At 40.8% G+C, this 24,193-nt stretch overlaps 1 protein-coding gene across 5 annotated transcripts in view; it reads left to right on the top strand.

Annotated features, from left to right (window-relative positions):
• The first annotated feature begins 1,507 nt into the window (after positions 1 to 1,507).
• UBE2H (ubiquitin conjugating enzyme E2 H) overlaps positions 1,508 to 24,193 on the top strand; it is a 103,093-nt gene continuing 80,407 nt past the window's right edge. The window contains exon 1 of one of the 5 annotated variants that reach the window (XM_030308432.1): positions 1,508 to 1,997. In XM_030308432.1, the coding sequence (XP_030164292.1) occupies positions 1,945 to 1,997 (53 nt within the window). In that variant the 5' untranslated portion in view covers positions 1,508 to 1,944. Of the gene's footprint in view, positions 1,998 to 2,034; positions 2,503 to 24,193 lie in introns of those variants that run through there. The other 4 variants (XM_030308430.1, XM_030308428.1, XM_030308431.1 and 1 more) reach the window with 4 other exon arrangements.

Genomic DNA, 24,193 nt, shown 5'->3' with positions numbered 1-24,193 from the left:
GTAGAGGTTAGCAGGGGCTGGGGGGGAGTGGAGAATGAATGAGGATTTGTTGTTAAATGGGTATGGAGTTTCTGCTTGAGATGATGAACAAGTTCTGGAAAGGGAAAGTAGTGATGGTTGCTCAACATTGTGAATGTATTTAATACACTGAATTGTGCGCTTCAAAGTAGTTCAAATGGCGGATTTTATGTTATGTACATTTAGCACATGCACACAAACAACTAGTCCTTTGGAGGAATGGAATGATCGGAGTAAAGAATGTTCAATTTTAGCTGATTGCTGCTGCCCCAGGTGTGTGTGTGTGTGTGTGTGTGTGTGTGTGTGTGTGTGTGTGAGAGAGAGAGAGAGAGGTTAATGTAAGGAGACCCAACTCACAGCACGGGGTCTGACAAAGTACAAGCGTATTCATAGGAACAAGGGAATAGATACAAATTTTTGAAAATACAGTAGATGGCAGCAAAAATGTGATATAAACATAGGAGATGCCTAGATCACTCCTGCTCCCTTTGCCTGGTCGACTCCTGGGTTCCATACGGCTTCTTTGTAGGGTGCTTTGTAGAGCAGTGACTCTCAAACTTCCCCGCACACAGGAATCACCTGGGGACCTTGTTAAGCTGCAAATTCTAATGCAGTAGGTCTGAGGTGAAGCTTTAGCCTGAATTTCTAACAAGTTCCCAGGTGATGCTGACATACTACACCCGCCGACCGTATCGGGAGGACTGCGTAAATTTAACGTCTTTCTTAGTTCACCGTGATACCCTCATGTCCGGCAGGGTGATTCACACCATAGTAGGTGCTCCATAAATATTTATTGGACGAATCACAGAGTATACAGGGTTAGTATAGCAGTTCGGAAGGCAGAACAATCGTTGTCCTTTGAACTACAGCACATTGGGGGTGTTTCAGCTTCTATCAGTCTTTCCCTCTGTGAAATTACCTCATACTCCGTGGGGTAAGGATGCTCGTACCAAATTATTTCTGGTCTTGCCAGCTCGCTGTCTCCATTCTAATCCTTGAAGTAGTGGCCCTTTCCATGTGGAAGGTAACGAACCCTGGTTTGTAAGCTCTGAGGAAACCTTGCTGTCGTCTACAATCGCTGCAGACAGATTCTCTCCATCCAAGAAGGGAGCAGAGGGCAGAGAACCTGCTGGTGTGGGAATTTCCGATTTTGGTGCCTATCCAAGGAATTGCCACCTCAAATCAAATAAACAGCCTTTTAACAGTGTATGTGAGAAGGAAGTTTATTACACTAAAACACACAAATGTAATAATATTGCCATTATTTACTATTATCGTTTGTGATGATGATAACGTCACTGGCAGTTGAGCGATTAAGCGTGCGGGGGACTTGGGGGAGGGGGCACAGGGCTGTGAGAGCAGGAGAAAGAGGAACTACATCTCCCAGAACCCCCCGGGAAAGTCCACGCCGCGGCGGCGGCGCCCCACCCCTTTCGCCAGCCGGACCCGCCCCGCAGATGACGTCACAGAGGTGACGTCACGGCGCCCAGAGCGAGGCTGGGGTAGAGAGGCCGACTGAGCAGGAGTCGTCCGCTTGTCGTGGAGGCTGCTAGGGAGCCGGCGAGAGGGTGAGCGGGCGAGCAGGCGAGCGAGCTAGAGCAGGCAGGAGGGAGCGACGCGCGGCGCAGAGTAGCGCCGGGGCCGGGCCGCGGCGGAACCCACAGCCGGAGAGGGGCAGCCCGAGCCGGGCGCTGCGGGGTCCCCACCCCCACTCGGCCGGACAGTGCCCGGTGTTCCCCCGTGCGGGGGGCGGCGGCGGCGGCGGCTGACGGGACCGGACAGGATCGCGGGGGTGTTGCCACCTCCACCGAGGAGCCGGTGCGGCCGCGGGCTCCTCAGAGCCGGGGCCCGGGGCCCGTGATAGACGGGCCGAGGAAAGGAGAGAGGCGGCGGCGGCGCAGGCGACGGGGAGGCAGCGGCGACACCATGTCATCCCCCAGTCCGGGCAAGAGGCGGATGGACACGGACGTGGTCAAGCTGTATCCTTCGTGGAGGGGGGATTCGGGCCGTCGAGGGGGGGGGCTGTGTGAGGAAGCCCAGGGCACCCCTGAAACCCAAGCAGGGGCCCTGGGGCACTCCAGGCCACTGTTCGAGGCTCCCTTCCTCTCCTCCCTCCCCCCAGTGCCTACGGCGGCTCCTTGGCACCTCCCAGGAGCCGAGAGCCTTTCCAGCTCCCCCTTTATCTGCAGCACCCCGAAACGTGCGTTGTTTCTCGCTGTTCTGCACCCCCTTTGCCCGTGACTCTCCTCCACGACGTTTGGATTCCCAAGACGACGTGTTTTTTTTTTTGTTTGTTTGTTTTTGTTTTTTTTTTTTTTTTTGCAGGACCAGCTACCTCTCTTTATCACCATGTCCACCTCAGGGTCTCTCCTGTTTGCTCGCTCTGGATTTAGGGACTCGTGATAGAAATTCCCGAGAGTGAAGCCTTTCTTCCTTTCTTGAGATGCCTCCATTCCCTCCACTCACTGTGCTTCTTGAACTGGGGTAACTCAAGTGACCTCCTTTATCCCTAATTCCTTTCTATATTAGGAAGAGTAGTCTGCTCAGTGCCCCCTCTTGTAATAAAGAGCTCTGAGTGTTTTAAATCAGAGACCCCTGTTAAGCTCTCTGGTCCCTAGAAGAACCCCACGGTTTTTCTTTTCACTGACAAAGCCTGTCCCACCCATAGTTGTATGCAGTGAGGACCCCCAGGCCCTCCATAAGCCACCCTCCATATTGTGGATATGACAGCTGGAGGAGGGAGAGAAAGAGGATCTCCTTGACAAAATAGCCCCTGTAGTAGCCACTTAAGCAAACTCTGTCTATGAGGGTAAGGTTCTTGGGGGAATAACTGCCCTGATTTTACCAAGTGACACCTTTTATTCCACCCCACCCCCCAACTTTATGTACTCTGGAGGTAGCAGTGGGAAAGCTATAACTGATAAGGGCCCTTCAGGCAGAGGTTTTGGTTGGAGTCCAGACTGATTATTTCGTGACCAGCTAGAGAAATTCGCGAAGGTTCCTGTGACAAATGGAGAAAATTTTTGAGGGGTAATTTAGAGGGTTGGGGGAGAGAGAGGAAACAAGCCCAGTGTTCTGAGCACCTAATCCCTGGGGAGAAGGGGAACTGGGGATGGGGAGTGGTGGTGTGTGAAACGCAGTTAAAAAGTCCTGTCTCCTGCTTCTCTTTCTCCCTCACCCCCATCCCCCCACCATTTCCCCCTGTTGCAGGGTTTTGTTTATATAACTCAAGTTGTTTGGCTAGATTCTTCAGGTGAATTCCTTCTTTCTTCCTTTTATTTGTTACTGTTTTTGATTGAACATTTTTCCTCTTTTTAGAGATTGATGATTATTGTCAAATACTGAGTTATGGAATTCTCAGAAGTTTTTTAAAAAGTAGTTTTTGTATTTGGTTTAGAAGTGGGGGATGGGAGAGAAGTTGCCTGGGCAAGAGATTTTTTTTTTTTTTCATAATCTTTTCAAGAATAGGGTGTTTTCTCCTCACTCGGGAAAACTTAGCCAGAAATTAAGAACAGTAGATAAAACTACTAAGTTTTAGTATTTGAAGTTCAGAATTTTGGGGTGGTGGGAAGGGGGATTACAGAGAGGGGCAAATAGTAAAATATATGTTCCAAATACATGTCTAGGCACAAGAGAAATTGACTCTTCCTGAGCTGTTTGTGGCTGTGATTAAGTTTTGTAAACGTGTGAATGATACCAATAATGTTGGCTTTTCATAATGTTGCAGGAAAACTTGTAACTATGGCTGTGTGTTCATTTTACACAAAGCAGTTTCGGGTTTTATTTTTGTTTAGAAACTAGGAAATGACATGGTGGCAGCATCTGAGTTATTTTTACCCTGAATTGAGAGTTACTGTCACACCTAATGCAAATTTCTACCTAATGTTTAATTGGGATGGAGGTGGAGAGAGAATTCCAGCTGTTTTTGATCAATGTCAGTGTCTCAAATTATATATATACATTTTTAGAAGATTGAGGATAAAGGGTGAGGCCTAACTTGACCTGATGCCTTTTCCATACAGTGCCTTTTGTTCATTTAGTAGTTGTGGCATCTAGAATGATTACCGCATTTAGGAGTCGGGGTGTGGGGGGTGGAGAGGGAGAGGAAAACAGACAAAGAACAGCAGGGTGTCTTTCTCTTTTTTTCTTCCCCTAAGTGGCTTATTTCATAGCTTATTTTTAGTAGAAGATGAAGAAAGGCAAAGATGCATTGGCCTTCTGTTCTTTCCCCACCTTCCTCCTTTCTGACAAAAGAAAGCAGAGGCGCTTTAAAATCATAGATCTCTGAGATAGGAGGACAACAGTCTCGGGACTTAAAAGCCAGAGGTTATCTTTGTTTCATGTTTGTTATTTTCTGGTCTAACGTAGTTTGGAAGTTAAAATTTTTGTATTTCCTTTTGTGTGTGCATGTGTGTGGTGGGGGTGAGAGATTTTGTGGCCTCTTTTCTCTGTTGAATTCACATTAGTAGGCCCAAATGGAGCCCATAATTTTTGAGCAAGGTATATTTAGCAAAAATTTAAGGAAAAATTTCCCAACCCACTATTAAAATTAGTACAGTTGTGTGAAAGGGCCGGGGTTGAAAATGAAAGATGGTGGAGAGGAAGTAGAGAAGGTCTGAAGGAATGTACTTGCTTTTTGCCCCTCAGTGCCCCTTGATGATTTCTTTGGTATGGAGGCCAATAGCTGGTTTCATTGCAATCTCCTGTTTCAGCCCATTTTTGGATGTCTCCTGAGTGTAATTATGCCACCACGATTTACAGCTTGGCAGGGAACCTATAATAGTAGGAAAGTAGTGGTGTGGGGGTAGGGAGAGAAGGGGATGTGTAACTAATTGGCCACTGCTTTCCACCACCTAGCTAGGTTCTTTCCGAGACACTGTCTCTGGTTGTTGTTTGGAGTCGGTGCAATTTCTTTTGTGACGGGTTGGTAGGAGGAGAGCTGACTCTCAAGTTATGCAGGGAGTGAGTGTTTTGCACCGATGCACTTAATAATCTGCTGGGCGATTATGTTCTGAAACTCTGACTCATTCATTGTTTCTGTTCTGATCCTTTGCTGAGGGTTGTGCAAACCTCTCCAGGAGCCTAGAAACTGATGTACTGACTTCTGGGTCCTGTAGGAATTTGTCCCAATCAAAAAACTTAACAGTCAGCCCAGATCCTGTGGTATGGTCGTGAATAGTGTGGCCATTTGTTTGCAAAGTCAGGTAGATTGGTGATACCGTGCTGTTCCCAGCCTGGCAAGCGTTAAGGTTTCCATCTCAAACCCAAACCCAGGCTGATTATTTAGATTGTCTGAGAACTGGGACTCTGGTGACCTTAAAGCGTGATTTGCCCTAAAGGAATATCGGTTTAAGTTCTCCCTGGTGGAGGAACAAACAGCTCAGATTACACGGGTTTCCTTGTTGGTGGGGGTTACTCGTCTCACCCTGTTGCACAGCCTGGTGATCCTTTTATCTGTGAACCAGTGGCCCCTGCTGAAGGCTGGAGCTGCTTGTTTTGGAAAAGCGTATGCAGGGAAAAGGCCTCAGGCACAGCTCCTCACAGCTCATTGGCTGCTCTGTTACTACCCGGAAAAGGAGGAGGGGTGGAGCTACCAAACAGCTGATGGAGTGTGTGACCAGAGTGTTTATATACAAAAGAAGTAGGGGCTGGGGACGCCTTGTGAGTGGTGTTACAGGATTAAGTGTATTTTCAAGGGGTGAAAAAGAGGAAAACCTGACCTCTCAGAGTACAAGAAATAAGCGTTCAGGGTTAAATCAGAAAAGTGAATCTGATAATAATGGGGACTTGGCATGCACTGTATTTGTTATTGGTGTGAGATTTTGGAATTTATAATAAGTTTTCAAAGATTTCCTTTTTCAGAGGGAGTTGTGGTAACTTAAAATAGGATATGCCGCCACTTTAAATGTACTTAAATGACTCATGCAGGGATTCAAAAGTATGGTACAAATGTAAGTTTTCCCTACAAAAGCTTGAAGAGTGACAGAAAGGGGCAGTGACTCTTACTAAATTCATTAGCAGCATTTAGTGAAACCTTACAGAATGCAGGGTGTCTGCTTTAGGGTTTCAGAAGCTTTCAGTAACAAGTTCATCCCCCTAAAATGTTTGAGCACCCACTTCATGCCAGGTTTGGTGCTAGGTGCTAGGGGGTTAGTAGTGAAAAATTCAGTGTGGGTGGTCATGATGCTTATGTAACCAGTTAAACAATTAAAAAAAAAAAAAAAAACCAAAGTAGAGCTGTTTATAGTAGGTCAGCATTGTATGTATCAGCTTTTTGAATAACTTGTATTTACTTTCAGAATTGACTTCAAGGAGAAGAAAGATTAAAAAGTGAATTTTATGCAATGGGATGTATGGGGTGCTATATTCCCATTATTTAAAAGGTAGATGTTAAAAGAAAATGGAAACAAAAACATTCAAATGCTTACCCCTTTGACATCAGCTTTGGTATTTTGTTGTTAATCAGTAATTATTCTATCCCTAAATTAGTAGTCTTTGTTACTCTTTAATTTGTGCTCAGAGTATAGACGATTCTGTAATCTTTTAACTAGCTCCAGTGTCAGTTGAGAGAACCTGTGTTTTGCTTTTATTTCCTGTGGACTCTGTTTTTGTGAGATGTTGAGGTGGAAGGTGGAACAGCTTTATGGTCTTCAAGCTAGAAATTAAAGGTTTGGCAACTCCTAGTGTTCTGAATTTGTCTTCTCTGCCTAGATTTTGGTGACAAATATAACATACTGGTACTTATTTTTGTTAAGCAGGAACCTACATGAGTAAGCATTCACAGCTTCAGAACATCAGAGTCCTGCAGTGCAGTTCTAGTAAATTACACACAAGCCTGAAAATTCAGCTTTTAGGGGAGAAAAATCTTTTGCAGATGTGACCCATAAAAGTCCCTTAACCCTGTTTGTATGCATGTGTTAGAAACACCTGGATTTGTTGTTTTCCTAGTGTTGTGCAATTTCCCTAGTACCTTGACCTGTATTGTGTGTGTGTGTGTGTGTGTGTGTGTATACACGTGTATACGTATATATACAAATATATGTAATATTTAGTATCTTGTTCACTCTTAACAGATTTGATGGTTCTAAGAATCATTGGATTTTTTTTTAAAGATTGTATTTTAAAGTAATCTCGACACCCAGCATGGGTCTCAAACTCACAACCCCCGAGATCAGGAGTCGTATGCTCCACTGACTGAGCCAGCCAGGCGCCCCAAGAATCATTGGATTTTTTAGGCTTGCAATTCAGACCTGCAAAAGTGCTTATGGTATAATAGCTTCTTAACTATAGACCCACAGTGTACGTTTGAGTAAACTACTTTAATGAAAAAACTGGATCATGCAAGTAGTAAGACAATTGAGGAAAGTATAGGTTACAAAAGGGGGAAGAAAACAGTCACTCATAATCCTATCCTTTATACAGTGGTTCTCAAACTTCAGTGTGATCTTAATTACCTGGAGGGTTTGTTGAAATAGGTGCTGGGGTACTAGCCCTGGAGTTGTCTGATTCAGTGGTTCTAGAATGGGGTCAAGAACTTGCATTTCTAACAGGTTCCCAGATGATCTTGATGCTGTTGGTCCACAATAGGGACCACAGCTTAAGAACCATTGTCCTCAAATATTAACATGGTGCTTTTTCCTCTCAGTCTCCCCCTCTCCCCCATATATTATTTTCAACCTGTTGATCATCTTGTATGTATGTGCTCTGTTTTTGCTTAATAGTTTTTGCAGCTTCCCCCTTCCCCCCAATTAAAAATATCAAACATAATGAATAGATCATGTAATATGCCATTCCGTGCCCATGCCACTGATTTAATTCTTTGGCATTTTGTCTGTGATAAGATTGAAATTAACATCTTGTACATAGGCTTTTCTTGTACTTGTGGATTATTTCTGTTTCCTACTAGAGCAAAGAAGATAACCATTTGAATTAAAATAATTTCTTTTTTCTGTTTTCTTCTAGATCAAAGAAGGTAACCATTTGAATTAAAATATTTAATTAAAAATCTTGGGGCCCCACACTCACTCTGCTCTCATTTTGTTCTGTTGTGTTTTAGTTGGTGTGATTTCAGCAGTGAAGCAATCAACCTGTCCTAGTGATGACAAATGAATTCTGATCTCTTTGTTTTATATGGTGTGGGTGGGTGGGTATGTCTGTGTGTCTGTGTGAGTGTGAGTGATAATGGCGATCCTTAAATTAGGGACACTTTTGTACTTGCCAAAGTGCCTACTGTGAGTTGGTATATTAAATACATACATTCATGATTAGATCTGACTGGCAAGAGCTACAGAATTAGTTGGGATATCTTGAATTTGTTTCCTTCTGCTTTTCATTGAGGTATAATATAAAATAACTGTATATATTTAAAAATGATAAATGAGATAAGTTTTGACAGAAATATCACCCATGAAGCCTATCATCACAATCAACCATTGATTTGGTTTCTGTCACTATAGATTATTTTGCATTTTCTAGAATGTTATATAAAGGTAATTATAGAGTATGTTCTTTTTTTTTTTTAAGTGACCCAATTATGTGTTCCCATAAGAAACCCTCTTTATTATTTTTTTTAAGTTTGTTTATTTATTTTGTGTGAGAGAAAAAGCAGGGGAGGGGCAGATAAAGAGGGAGAGAGAGAATCCCAACCAAGTTCAGTGCTCTTAGCACAGAGCCTGATGCAGGGCTTGATCTCCTGAATAGTGAGGTCATGACCTGAGCTGAAATCAAGAGTTGGATTCTTAACCAACTGAGCCACTTAAGCGCCCCTAGAGTATGTACTTCTATATGAATTCTTTCATCATATTTTGAGATTTACCATGTTCTTTTTATTGCTGAGTAGTATGTCATTGTAAAGCTATACCACAATTTGTTTACTTACACATTTTCCTCTTTATGGGCATTTGGGTTATTTCCAGTTTGGAGCTATTACAAACAAAGCTGCTATGGATGTTTTCTTTTCTTTTGGGTAAACATATAGGAATGGAATAGCTGAACCATGGGGTAGGTATAGGTGCTTAACTTTTTAACAGATAGCCTGCATTTAATTTTGACTGATTGTATTTCACATACATTAAGATTGTGACATGAAACATGTATTTTATTTTTATTTATTTATTTATTTATTTATTATTTACTTATTTTTTTGAGACATGTATTTTAAAGGAATCCCGTTAATTTTTTTTTTTTCAACGTTTTATTTTATTTTTGGGACAGAGAGAGACAGAGCATGAACGGGGGAGGGGCAGAGAGAGAGGGAGACACAGAATCGGAAACAGGCTCCAGGCTCTGAGCCATCAGCCCAGAGCCTGACGCGGGGCTCGAACTCACGGACCGCAAGATCGTGACCTGGCTGAAGTCGGACGCTTAACCGACTGCGCCACCCAGGCGCCCCAGGAATCCCGTTAAATAGCATGCTTTGAAAGCACTGATTTCTTTTTTTTTTATGTGAAATTTATTGTCAAATTGGTTTCCATACAACACCCAGTGCTCATCCCAAAACATGCCCTCCTCAATACCCATCACCCACCTTCCCCTCCCTCCCACCCCCCATCAACCCTCAGTTTGTTCTCAGTTTTTAACAGTCTCTTATGTTTTGGCTCTCTCCCACTCTAACCTCTTTTTTTTTTTTTTTTTTTCCTTCCCTTCCCCCATGGGTTTCTGTTAAGTTTCTTAGGATCCACATAAGAGTGAAACCATATGGTATCTGTCTTTCTCTGTATGGCTTATTTCACTTAGCGTCACACTCTCCAGTTCCATCCACGTTGCTACAAAGGGCCATATTTCATTCTTTCTCATTGCCATGTAGTATTCCATTGGAAAGCACTGATTTCTTACCTAACTCTGTCAAGGCTAGTTTAGTAACTGTTTTTCCCTCTCCTCCATTCAAAATTAGTGAACTGAATTTTCATTGTGAAAATTTTGTGGCCCTTTGACATGGTACTTCAGGAATTACGGTCACAAATAACTTATTTTTGCATTTGCTAGTAAGACTCTTTACTTTTCTGAAAAGATAAGTACACTTTTTGTTGATGGTACCCTTTTCTTTTTGTAAAGTATTGATAAGATTTTTTTTATACACTAGTTTTGCTTAGCACTTCCAATTACATTTATAGCAGCTTACAAATATTTATGTAGGACTCTGTTGAGGTCTGAATAGTATCTTCAGTTTTCATATGGACTAAATTCAGAAACCATTGGCAACTCCGTGGCAGAACTGAAAACATATTCTAAGAGTTAGGGTATCCCTTACTTAATATGTTTTCCGGGGCGCCTGGGTGGCGCAGTTGGTTAAGCGTCCGACTTCAGCCAGGTCACGATCTCGCGGTCCGTGGGTTCGAGCCCCGCGTCGGGCTCTGGGCTGATGGCTCAGAGCCTGGAGCCTGCTTCCGATTCTGTGTCTCCCTCTCTCTCTGCCCCTCCCCCGTTCATGCTCTGTCTCTCTCTGTCCCAAAAATAAAAATAAACGTTGAAAAAAAAAAAAAATGTTTTCCTGGAATTTTTTTTCAGTTAGTTTTTTTAACAAAATAGGTTTTTGTGTTTTAAGTTTTTGATGTTCCATATGAGTTATTTGATAGGTTGATGGACATTGCTATGAGAAAATTTGACGTTGGTTTGTAGTGGTTGTCATCACACTTTCTGATAAATTACAAGCATTTGAATTTATAGGTGTTTATGCGTGTTGCTTACACAATTAACATATTGCTTGCACTTTGAACCTTAACTTGCCTAACAAGAAAAAAGACCACCTCCTGGTTTATACTTCTTTCAGGTGGGAGTCAATGACGATTTATTCAGCGCGTAGACCTTTAGTTCTGTTGTCAGACGCCAGGATGGTGCTCTGAGCATGTATGTATGTTAGAGAATTATTTTCGGATTGCCAAAATGTAATTGAAGTGCACTGTGGAAACCTTTTGAAAACACAGAAAAGTCAGCGTGTACTTTTGAGAGACTGTTGTTATGTTAGTGATTCTCTGGTGGGGTGGGGTATCCCATTTTAGGAGAATGTTACGCTTTCTGGGCAAGTACTCTTGTAGCTTCTTCTCTGCACCTCACCAGATGCTTGCGCAGGGTGTCTGGTTGTTTGCAGGCTGGTGCTCGCGCTGGCTGCCGTGGCTGGCACCTCTAGAGCCAGGTGGTGGAAAGCCCCACAGGGCAGCTATATGCGGATGAAGGATCCCTTTTGCTTTCCTCCGCTTTTTAGGCATCCAGGGCTTGAGGTAGGAGGTTTAAACAGGTGCTGCTGATCTTTTGACCTGGTCCTGTGGAGAAGTCGGGGAGGAGTAGGAAACCCGAATGAAGGGGAGAGGCTTGGCTGGACTTTGTCATGCCCTGGAAAGACAGACATGGCTGGTGAGTCCGTCCCCGGGCCCACAGCAGGTACCTGGGCTGTAGCACTTGGAGGAACCATAGTTAGGGATTTAGAATATTGTTTAATTGACTGGGAATGGAATCTTACGTCTTTCATTCAACTGCTTGGTTTCTAACTTGTAAACCACTTTTAGCGAGGCATTATGGATAGAAAGTAAGAGATATTCTCTACATGGGAAATTGTTATTAATGTTGTAAGCTATGCATTTTCTCTTTAGCTTTGGGCAAAACGTTTCTTTTCCCGTGTATTGTGTTTTTATCACGTACACTTTTCAAGGTTTCTTGGATTGTAAAATCTTAGTTGAGGTAATATAAATAGAAAATAAGATACAGAGTGTGCCTGGTTCGTGTTACCTCAGAAGCAATTGGGTTACTACTCTGCTTAGTGAAAATAAATTTAGTTGTTTTGTCCAAATGGTGCCAGTGTAACTGGTTATCCGGATATTGCTTTTAAGTCGGTTGATGTTACATTACATAGTTTCAGGAAGGTTGATTAATTTTAAAAAATAACACGTATTTGGGGAAACATTTTCCATTGTGGTTACCGGTGGAAAGATGATTCAGGTAGAATTGTGTTCGTTAAGAGATCACTGGGTGTAATGTAGGTGGTTATATTGTTTTATGGTCTTACAGACTACTGAATGTTTAGTACCCTTTTGCTATTTATCTAAACCTGTATATAAGTTAGTAAGTCTCCCTGGCAACAAAGCCTGAAACGGCATAACCCTTTTTGTTTCACTCCAAAGTAAAGAAACGGTTTACTTTTTTTCATTAACAAATGGTCAGTTTTATATGGCCTTTATATATGGTCCCACAGCTGTGAATTGGTACTTGGTCAGATCACTGATTTAAAACTAAGGCTTCTACAATGAAATCATCCCATGATGTAGATCTTGGAGATTTGGGGGCTTTATTACACATTATATTCACATTCGCATATTCAAAGTATACTAAAATGTATAGAACATAACACATGCTTGATAACAAATCACTGATTTTGGCAAGACAATTTGACGTGATTAAATCTGTTAATTTTACCAACTACAGCCACCATCTTCGTAATAAATAAAGGGAAAACAACTATTTTTTGCCTCCCTGTTTGTATCCTTAGAGATTAGAAGCAAAAACAAAATACTTTTAAGTCAGATTTGTTTTATGGGTGGAAGAAAGAGAGGAAATAGACCTTTGAGTGTGTTCTTTAGTCTGATTGTCTGGATTGCTGCCCATTTCTCCTGGCAGTTAAGAAAGGCAGGTCTTGAATGTGGTCTTAGATTATCAAATGACATATATTTGAGTATACCTGTATTGCATCACTTATGTAGTTGAGAACACTTACTTGCTTCTGTCTTTCTGTAGGCTCTTTAGTTAGAATAGTTAGGTACCATGTTCTTTCTTTTAGTGATTAATGTGGCTTTTCCTTTGAGATTTAGCTAAGAGTTTTATAACCTGTAAACTATGATATGTCAGGAAGACTCTTAGTGGCTCATCAAGACTAATTTCATTTCATATATTTTAATTTATATGTGTTTTCTTTTTCTGGTGGTGTTCCTAGCTTATAGTTTGAACTGATTTCTAGAAATCAAATAAAGTTAAATACACCGGCAGGAAATCACACAAAGAAACCTTTGAAGAGAAGGTATTTCCAGACCCTTTACAGTATCTTACATTCAAGCTTAAGTGAAAGTAGTAGTGAAGCCAGGTCCTTTTTTTTTTCTAGGAGTTTGGAAATTAGAGTATACTTGGCCTAGTTCACTTTGTGCAGTTTGGCAGTTATTTATCAAACTAGAACTTATGCTGAAAATACATAGTAGTTTACAACTTTGCTATGTATCCTCTGAACATAAAATAGGCTATGCCTTAGATTTGCCTTAACCCTGCTCAGTGAAGTCAGACACAACGGAACTTAACACCTGAATTTTGTGCTCTTATACTTCAAAGGGCCTGGTCTCTCCTTGCCTCTGAAGAATTTGGTGTTTCTAAGCTGGCTTTATACAAACTGGTCAGTGTTTCTGAGATTCAGAAAGTGCTGACTCTATTTTCTTTTAGTAAATCCTCAAGGTAGGAAGTCTGGAGGTCTTTATCACCCACATCCTCCAGTGCTCTCCAGGCAAGGTAAATGGGAATAGTCCCCTACCCCTGTGGGAGCTTATTCTCAGGATTTAGTTCTAGCTCCTTTGCATCTTGTGATTCAAAGAATGGCTAATGAAATACATACCTTGTCTACTTGTGCTTATTGTCCATTTTGGGGGGGGGGGTGACTGGGTCTATCTGCACAAGCCTTTGAACTGGATTATCGTAATTGACACAGATGCCTCTCTTTCTATTTGCTTAATGGGAAAGCAGAGTTAGTAATTCAGTTGTTTCTAGAATTACAAATTAGGGTATGATGGGGATGTTTTTAAATTTGGGCTTATTATTTGAATGCATTGGATAAAACATAAGGATTTTAGTCTGTCAGTTCTGGCTGTTTTATTTCTCAAAAGTCATTCCTACAGTGTTTTGTCAGCTCTTATGACGTTCTGATGACATTTTATTAAAGTTAAATTTCAGTAGATATGACACTTACATAGATTTTAGCATGTTCTTCTACTTGGAGAAAACCTGGAATTCAGATAATAGTACTACAAAGCAATGGTTGCTTTCTGAATATAAGGGCTCTTTGAGTTGAAATGAACAATTGTATTATTTCTAGGCAGTATCCTTTGTGGCTTGAAGTAATAGTTTGAGAAATACTAATTCTTGGCTGTATTGCTTCGAATTTAGAGAGTAAACTCTGGTAACTTTGTTTTTATTATTGATGTCAGAAATAGAAGCCAGAGTTGAAATTAGGAGTCTACTTTCCATTCCTGACTTTTAATTCAGTTTTGCTACTTAGTAGTCACATTTGTTATGTGAAAAATAGAATTAAAACAGTATAGCCTAATGCCCTGGCTAATCCCATTTAGGAATGCAAGAGTCCTAAAGAATGAAAAATGACACTAAGTTTTAATATGAATGTTCTGCTGTGTTTTTACAATAGTAGATTAGATGGCATTACATTTTATATTTTTGAGGTATCTGAATTGTATGTTACTTGTCAATAATTAAAAAAAATAATATAAGCCATGTAATAGTGCCTGATTTACAGAAGCTTTGATCAGCATAGAATGACAGCATGCCGTTCCTTTCAAAATTTATGTATTTAATTACCTAAATTATATTTTGGCTTTTACATTTTTTTAAAAGTTTTTTTTGCAAGTTTATTTTGAGAGAGAGAGAATGAGAATGAGGGAGGGTCAGAGAGAGGAGAGAGCGAATCAAGCAGGCTCCATACTGTCAGTGCAGAGCCCCATGCAGGGCTTGAACTCACCAACCGTGAGGTCGTGACGCTTAACCAACTGAGCCTCCCAGGCGCCCCTATATTTTGGTTTTTATTTATTTTTTTTATTTTTATTTTTTTTTTTTATTTTTATTTTTGGGACAGAGAGAGACAGAGCATGAACGGGGGAGGGGCAGAGAGAGAGGGAGACACAGAATCGGAAACAGGCTCCAGGCTCCGAGCCATCAGCCCAGAGCCCGACGCGGGGCTCGAACTCACGGACCGCGAGATCGTGACCTGGCTGAAGTCGGACGCTTAACCGACTGCGCCACCCAGGCGCCCCTATATTTTGGTTTTTAAAAGGTAAATTGGGGGAATGGGAATATGCTTGAGTAAAAGGATATGCCCAGAGCCAGGATGGGATCCCATCAGAGTTTGACGCAGTTCAGTACTTAAGCATTTAAATATTGTATTGTTATTTCTTTAATTGCTTTCTAGATATTTTGAAGATATCTTTCACAGAAAATTCAGTTGCTCACATTTTTTTAAAAGTAATCTGTAGGGGCTCCTGGGTGGCTCAGTCGGTTAAATGTCCAACTTTGGGTCAGGTCATGATCTCATGGTTGCTGGGTTCGAGCTCTGCGTTGGGCTCTGTGCTGACAGCTGGGAGCCTGGACCCTGTTTCGGATCGTGTCTCCCCTACTCTCTGCCCCTCCCCCGCTCTTGATCTGTCTGTCTGTCCTAAAAATAAACAAACATTAAAAAAAAAAAAAAATCTCTGTATCCAACATGGGGCTTGAACTCATGACCCCAAGATCAAGAGTCTCGTGCTTTTCTGACTGAGCCAGCCAAGCACCCCAGTTGCCAACATTTTTATTGATGTTTAAACTCTGGGTGTCTGGAATGGATCAGTTTTGCTCCATGTTACAGTAATTCCAATTATGAGTCCCCAGACAGCTAAGCATGTGTAAAAACTTTGGACGCTTAATTTTTTAAAACTTGAGATGAAAGAAAGCTTGGGAAGTAATGAGCCTTTCTCATTTTCTGCTGTTTTTGCCTTGATGTTTGATAGCTTTTACATTTTTTTAGATAAACTTTTAATTTTTGATTTACAGAAAAGTTGCAGACATACCACAGAGAGTTTCTGTTCACTCAGTTCCAGTTACCCCTGTGCTGCTTTGTGTTCCAATGGCACGTGTCAAAACTAGGAGCCATTATTGGTTGGTGTATTACTATAAACTAAACTTCAGGCTTTATTCAGATTTCACCAGTTTTTCCACCGATGTTCTTTTCCGTTCCAGGGTTCAATCCAGGATACATTACATACAGTGGTCATGTCTCCTTCGTATTCTCTAGTCTGTGACAGTTGCTCACTTATTTCTTGTTTTACGTAACATTGACAGTTTGGGAGTACTGGTCAGGTGGTTTTTGGAGTATTCCTTAATTTCAGTTTATCTGATTTGTTTTCCTCTCATCATTAGACCTCGTGATAGTAAAGGTACTTAAAATTGGCCAAGCTCATTCTGGGGTTTTGGAAGGAATACCACGGAGGTGAAGTGCCCTTCTCATCACACATGGGGGGTGTGAGGGGCATACATCTGTCCTCATGCCTCATGACCTCGCAGGTGATGTTGAGCTTGGTCCACTGGGCCTTCGTGGTGCTTGCCAGGTTCTTCCACTGTAAAGTTACTATTTTTCCTTCAGTATTCTATTCCTTGGAAGATAGTCACTAAGTGTAGCTGACATTTAAGGAGCGCCAGGGGGAGGGGGGTTCTACTCCTGGAAGGAGTTACTGTTTTTGACTTTTTAAAACTTAATTTTTTATTCAAATTCCTTCTTCAGTGTGGTGTCTTCCTTTAGTTGTGGAGTTTGTTCGTCAGTCTTCGGGTCAGTTTCTGGGGTGTTAAGGATGATTTGATAGTTACCTCGTTGTGTTCGTGGGACGAGGTCCTCCTCTATCACCGCCATCCTCCTGCTCCTTGTTTTTGATTATAATGTATTAGTGCATTAATCTAAGTTGTTAGGTTTTGTTCAGAAGTTATATTTGATTTTGAATGAAGTGTAAATTGGTACAGGCTTTTGGAAACGAAATGGGATGTAAATATATGAGGATGTGGTCTGGGAGCACACAGATTTGGTGGATTTGTTTATTTAGCAATTTGCATGGCAAGTTTAACTGTGTACATTTGGCTCTTTTTAGATCTATAATAACTTTTATATGTGAAAATAAAGATAAACTTAGAGTGAACTGAAAAGGTATTAGTTAAAAGCTTCCTATGTCAAGGAATTCTATAATAGAGTTTTAGACCAGAAAGAGGATTTAGGGTGGAGTACTGATAAAATGCCATGACATTCTGCATAGCTTCTTGTTATTAATCAGTTATATAATTAACTTTTAAGAGAGAAGAATATATTCTTATCAACCACTAATTCTAGCAGCAGATCATTATTTTGGCTTGTAGAAACATTTTATTCTAAAAGGAATGAATTTTTCACCATTTTGATGTCTTTTTTTTTTCTTTTTAGCAGTTCTATTTGTAGTTTCAGTGAAAATGTTGATATAATTGTAGTTGTCAGTTTTAACCAGAAATTCAGTTATGGGAAGATTAACTGTTTAGAATTTCACTTTTTCTTTATTGCAGAATTTCCTGAACAAGTGAAGCTTACCCCTTTATTTCATTTTTTTATTGTTTTTTTTTTAAGTTTATGTATATTGAGAGAGAGTATAAGTGGGAGAGGGGCAGAGAGAGACAGAGACAGAGAACCCCAAGCAGGCTCTACGCTGTCAGCACAGAGCCTGATGCGGGGCTCAAACCCACGAACTGTGAGATCATGACCTGAGCTGAAGTCAGATGCTCAACTGAGTCACCCAGGTGCCCTGAAGCTTCTTTCTCTCCCTCCCTCCCTCCTTCCCTCCCTCCCTCCCTCCCTTCCTTCCTTCCTTCCTTCCTTCCTCTCTTTCTTCTTTCTTTCTTTCTTTCTTTCTTTCTTTCATTCATTTTTGAGAAAGAGAGAGACAGCGTGCGAGCAGGGGAGGAACAGAGAGAGGGAGACACAGAATCTGAAGCAGGCTGCAGCCTCTCAGCTGTCAGCACAGAGCCCAATGCGGGGCTCGAACCCATGAACCATGAGATCATGGCCTGAGCCAAAGTTGCATGCTTAACCGACTGAGCCACGCATGCGCCCCAAAACTTCCTCCTTTAAATGAGAAAACTCATTTTACTTAGACAGTATTTGGTGTAGTTAAAAAAGTTTTCAAGTTTACTTACTTTGAGAGAGAGAATATGCAGGGGAGGGGCAGAGAGAGAGGGAGAGAATCCCAAGCACTGTCAGCACCGAGCCCAACACGGGGCTTGAACTCATACATCATGAGATCATGACCTGAGCCGAAATCAAGAGTTGCATGCTTAACCGACTGAGCCACCCAGGTGCCCCTGGTATAGTTTTATTTTGGTTGATGTATTTGCCACTTTCTCCTTTCTCTCTAGCAATAACACTGACAGATGATGAAAGTCATAAAAGTATATAAAATGCATTTCTTTTCTTGAACAGAGTATATTTATAGTTGAGGCTCTTGGGTAAGTGACCTCTGGAAAAGTAATAGTGAGATACTAAAATTTGGCCAAACCCATTTGGTTTCTGGGCTAAAAAGTTAAGCCAAAGTATCTCTCTCAGGGGCTTCCTTGAAAATAGCGAGGAAGCAAGTAGAAATTGAATATTAATGGAAAATATCTTGCTAGTTATAAACATAGTAGTAATAAATAGTTATACATTCTTTGAGATTGTAGAGGACAGTTCAGAATTTATGTATCAACTTATGGGGACGCCTGGGCTTTTGTGTGGTAAATAAGTCAGAAGTGTTTATAATCAGCTGTTTATTGGTTTAGTAACCCCGGTGGTGTGCTTTTAGACCTTTGGCCTTAAATAATGCTAGCACTTGGATGTCATGTAGGTGCTAAGAATCAGTAGTGTGGAGCTTTAGGTCCATCTTACTGCTTTGATGACTGTGCCAGATGTTGAACTGGTTCTTTTATATTTGTTTCCTTTGCTCACTTTCCTAAGTTTGTGTACCCGGTGGGCCTTTACAAGAAAACAAGAAGCAATCAAGACTTACTTTTTTAGAGTAGTTTTAGGCTCATAGCAAAATTGAGAAGGTAGAGATTTCCTGTGTCCCTCTGGCCCCACTCATGAACAGCCTCCCCCATTGTCAACATCCTCTGCCAGAGTGGTACATTTGTTTCAATTGATTAATTCGCATTGACACATCATTATCACCCAAAGTCTGTAGTTTACATCAGAATTCATCTTAGCGTTGTATAGCTATGTGCTTGGACATATGTGTGATGATTTATATCCATCAGTATGGTATCCTACACAGTATTTTCACTGCCCTGAAAATTCTGTGTTCCACCTATTCATTCCTCTCTCCCCTAACACCTGGCAGCCAGTTATCTTTTTATTGTTTTCATAATTTTGCCTTTTCTAAAATGTCATATAGTTAGAATCATACAGGAGGTAGGCTTTTCAGATTGGCTTCTTTCACTTAGTAATACGGATTTAAGTTTCCATTGTGTCATTTTATGGCCTAATAGCTCATTTCTTTTTAGTGCCAAATAATGCTCCATTGTCTGGGTGTATCACAGTTTGTCCATTCACCTTGGTGAACCATTTTTAGTGAAGAGATAATACTATTCTAGTGGTTCCTTATTTTCCAAATTCACCTTTGTATTTTTTTTTTTTTAAGTCCCTTAGTAGTGACTAGTTAAATTTTATACTTCTGGCCTATTCTGTCCTCAGCTGTATCTTTCTTGACCCTTGATACTTGTTCTATAATGTGCTTTTTCTCATGTATATATGCATATATATATGTGTGTGTGTGTGTGTGTGTGTATATATATATACACACACACACATATATTTTAATGTTCATTTATTTGAGAGAGAGACAGACTGAGCATGAGCCAGGGATGGGTAGAGAGAGAGGGAGACACAGAGTCCAAAGTAGAGCCTTATGTGGGGCTTGAACTCACGAACTGTGAGATCATGACCTGAGCTGAAGTTGGATGCTTAACTGACTGAGCCACACGAGGCGCCCCTCTTTCTGGTATATTTCAGTCAATTTTTGTAGCATCCTTGCTTTGCGATGTTATGGCTCACTTTTTTTGGTTTTAATTTGTGTATGTGTGTGTGTGTTTGTTTATTTTTGAGAGACAGCATGAGCCAGGGAGGGGCAGGGAAGGAGGGAGACACAGCATCTGCAGCAGGCTCCAGAGCCTAACGTGGGGCTCAAACTCATGAACTGCGAGATCGTGACCTGAGCCAAAGTTGGCTGCTTAACCGACTGAGCCACTCATGCATCCTTGTGGCTCACTTTTTATGGATAAAAAATCTTGGGCTACACAGATTGACTGGGAATGCTGAGGTCCTAGAGGAATGATGGGTCCTGAGCCAATGAGAGTTTCTCATGCTTTTGTCTCTTTGGCATACATTTAACTTTGCGTATGAAGTAGGTGCTCAGAAAACACCTGTTAAGTGAATTTTGATACATAATATACTGCAGGTGGGATGCCTGGGTGGCTCAGTCGGTTAAGTGTCAGACTTTTGATTTTGGCTCAAGTCATGATCTCAGGTTAGTGAGATCAAGCCCCACGTCAAGCTCTGCACTGACAGTGTGGAGCCTGCTTGGAATTCTCTCTTTCCCTCTCTCTTTGCCCCTCCCTTGCTCTATCTCTCTCTCAAAATAAACTTTAAAAAAAAATACGTCCACTACAGGTTTTTGCCAAGTCCTTGGGTTGATTTTAGACTAAACTTTGGCACCTGTATGGAAAATCAGAAACCTATGTACACAAATCATGCTGGAGAGAAGCAGATCTTACTCAAACTGTGGTCATCATCAACATGCCTTTCACCACAAGCCTGTGGTTAAAAAAAGGCAGGTTCACTTGAGCATGTCCTTGATCAGGAGTAAAGATCATTAGTAAATTTTGACCCTCAATTATGTGTCTTTTAATATTCTGTGTGATGAAATGAGAAACCTCTTTCCTGCATATTGAAAGTATGGTGGTGGTTTCTAGAAAAAACAACTTAGGTGATTTTGAGTTGGCAACCGAACTAGCTGTTTTTTTATGGAATGCCATTTGTACTTGAAAGTAGATACTTGATCCAGACGTTTTCTCCAAAAAAAGTGAGCCCATCACTCCAAGGAAAACTGCTAGTATATAAAATGATATATGATAAAATGATAAAATATAAGCCTTAAACCAAAAATTAGAATTTTGGGTAGCTTGTTATCAGCCACATGCTTGACAGTTGTTTAATACTTACATTTCTGATGAGGTTAGTGGTGATATTAACAGATGTGATTTTTTGATATTGTGTAATGAAATGTGTCAACAACATTAGGAAGATCCATATAAGTTTGTGAACCAGTATTTTCCACGTGGCCAGTGCAAGATAGAAAATCATGCTTGGGTAAAAAAGATTCATTAAAAATTCAAGGTAGACCAGTGGACTTTAACAGTATGAAAAGTTCATTGGTACCGTTCAAGATTCCACATTGCAGTTGGCCTTGAGGAAACTACCCACTTGTCAAGTTTTGGTGTAGTATCAGTGGAAAATGTCGGTATGATCTGAAAAGTCTATTAAACTACTCGTCTTGGGGCGCCTGGGTGGCGCAGTCGGTTAAGCGTCCGACTTCAGCCAGGTCACGATCTCGCGGTCCGTGAGTTCGAGCCCCGCGTCAGGCTCTGGGCTGATGGCTCGGAGCCTGGAGCCTGTTTCCGATTCTGTGTCTCCCTCTCTCTCTGCCCCTCCCCCGTTCATGCTCTGTCTCTCTCTGTCCCAAAATAAATAAACGTTGAAAAAAAAAAAAAATTAAAAGAAAAAAAATAAACTACTCGTCTTTTTTCTAACTACATTCAAAATGTACCAGATTTAATGCAGAAGCACATAGGACAATCCAGCCCACTTCTGTTAAGCCAGATATTAAAGAAATTTGCTAAATTTTTTTTTGTTTTGGAAATTATTTTTCATAAAAATGATATATGTTAAAATGTGTAAAATTTATTATTTTAAATGAATTGATGTTTTTAATTTCAAAATGGTAAATATCCATACAAAAGCTCTTCGGGGTCATCGATTTTTTTTTTTTTTAATGGTTTTAATTATTTTTGAGAGAGGGAGCATGAGCAGGGGAAGTGCAGAGCAAGGGAGAGACAGGAGCCAAAGCAGGCTCTGTGCTGATAACAGAGAGCCCGATGTGGGGCTTGAACTCACTGTGAGATCATAACCTGAAGTTAGACGCTCAGCCGAATGAGCCACCCAGGCGCCCCTGGGGTCATTGATTTTTTTTTTTTTTTTTTTAAGTGTGAAGGGTGCTAAGACCAGACAGTTTGAGAACTGCCTTCACTAATGTATGAAGAGAAGTTGTCATGTTGTAATAGGATGTGCTTTATTTGTACCTAGTGTAGTGTTGGCATAATACTAGATTCTTTAATCAAATATGCAAATCAGATTGAATTGAAGTATATAGTAAAGCAGGTAAATAAATACACATTTAGCCTTCAAGGGGAATTGGTGTAACATGAAGATGGCAAGTGTTTTCATGTTAGTAAAGAATGCCAGAGTTTACACCATGTTATATAGATTCTAAGACTTTTTTCCTACATCTCCACATCTTTGAAATGGAGATGGCTTTCAGTTGGTAGTGTTTGTCAGCTTTTTTCTTTCTTGGTGTCATGAAATAATGGTGTATTGTCGATATGATGAAATAAGGCAGCACTTTTTTTTGTTGTTGCACTTTTTGTTTGGAGCTGAGGAAACATTAGACAGCAGTTTACTTCTTGGGCTACAGGATAGGTTACATTAAATTTTATTTTATCAGGCCCTGAGCTGACTCTGGGCAGTTGACAATAGGTCCATTGTTAGAATATCCCGTTCATAAAGCAGTTATCTTTATTTCAAGTGAGAAGACTAGACTCTATTGCCAGAATTCAGTCTTTTAAAATAAAGTGTAAAATATGATATAAGTTTTTTTTTATATGCGAAGCTTTTTTTTTTCTATTTAATCATATTGTTGATAGAAACATAATGGTGAGTATTGAGTTATTCCCATTTCTGTTGTAAAGCAGGTAAAGGAGGTTGTACTGTGTAGCTCTTAGAAAATGAAGAGTAACAGGATTAAAAAATTATTTTTTAAAGTTTGTTTTGGCGGGGGAGGGGCAGCGAGAGAGGAATAGGAAGAGAATCCCAAGCAGGTGATTGTCGCCATGGGGCTTGAACTCATGGGGCTTGAACTCGTAAACTGTGAGATCATGACCTGAGCCGACATCAAGAGTTGGATGCTTAACCAACTGAGCCACCCCAGAATTAAAAGATTTCAAACATTTCTTTTAATTGAAAAAATTTAAAATTTACCAATACCACACTGAGGCTTGAAGAAGTTGTAAGTTTACCTTTGGCTTCTATTATTCTGAACCTGAGCACTGTTAATATTTATTCTGTGTGGTCTTATGAGGACCTGGGAAGTACGGATGCTCATTTCTGTATCTTAAGAGCAATTTCTGTTGTCTTGAAGAGGTCTATTAAGAGCTGAATTATTAGATTCTGTTACTAACTTTGTGCTTCTATTTAATTCTGTATAAAAACAAAAAGGACCATAACATGGAGATATAAAGATATACAAATAAATAACATAGGCACCCATTTTTTAAAGATTTTTTTATTTTTAGTTTTTAAATATTCTTTTTTTTTTTTAAAGTATTTATTTTGAGGGAGAGCACAAGCAGGAGGAGGAACAGAGAGAGGGAGAGAGAGAGAGAAAGAGAATCCCAAGCAGGTTCTGCACTGTCTGTGCAGAGCCCAACAGAGGGCTCAAAGCCAAGAACCATGAGCTGATAACCTGAGTCAAAACCAAGATGCCCAACTGACTGAGCCACTCAGGCACCCCAAGATTTTAGTTAAAAAAATTTTTTTAATGTTTACTTATTTTTGAAGGAGAGACAGAGTTTGAGCGGGGGAAGAGCAGAGAGAGAAGGAGACACAGAATCTGAAGTACGCTCCAGGCTCGGAGCTGTCAGCACAGAGCCCAACTCAGGGCTCGAACCCATGAGTTGGGAGATCAAGCCCCACATTGGGTGTAGAAATAAGTTAGAAAAAAGAAAAAGAAGAAAGAATAGATACTGGGTTGGATAACCAGCAGTGTTGCCACAGTGAACGATAAGGGTTTTGTTTTTTTTTTTCTTTCGTTTACATATTTGGGAGCATTATCATTCAGGCTTGGCTTCCCATGCCTTGAATTTTGGTTTATAAATGTTATTTCTTACCTTTATCACATGTCTTACAGATTTTGCTTTGCTGGAAGACTGGGTTACGTGATAAAATTATTTATGCTGGGGCATTAAGGGAGAAGACAAACCATTCACTTGTCTCTTCTCACTTATAGTTTATCTTCAAACTTGAACTCAAGACCTAATTTGGGAGGTTGGTGTAGAGGAGGGGCAGCATGTTAGG

Source organism: Lynx canadensis, chromosome A2 (genome assembly GCF_007474595.2).
Source record: "Lynx canadensis isolate LIC74 chromosome A2, mLynCan4.pri.v2, whole genome shotgun sequence".
In the NCBI taxonomy this organism is placed as follows: Eukaryota; Metazoa; Chordata; class Mammalia; order Carnivora; family Felidae; genus Lynx; species Lynx canadensis.
Note: the sequence above shows the minus strand (reverse complement) of the source record. Positions and strands in the feature narration are given on the sequence as shown.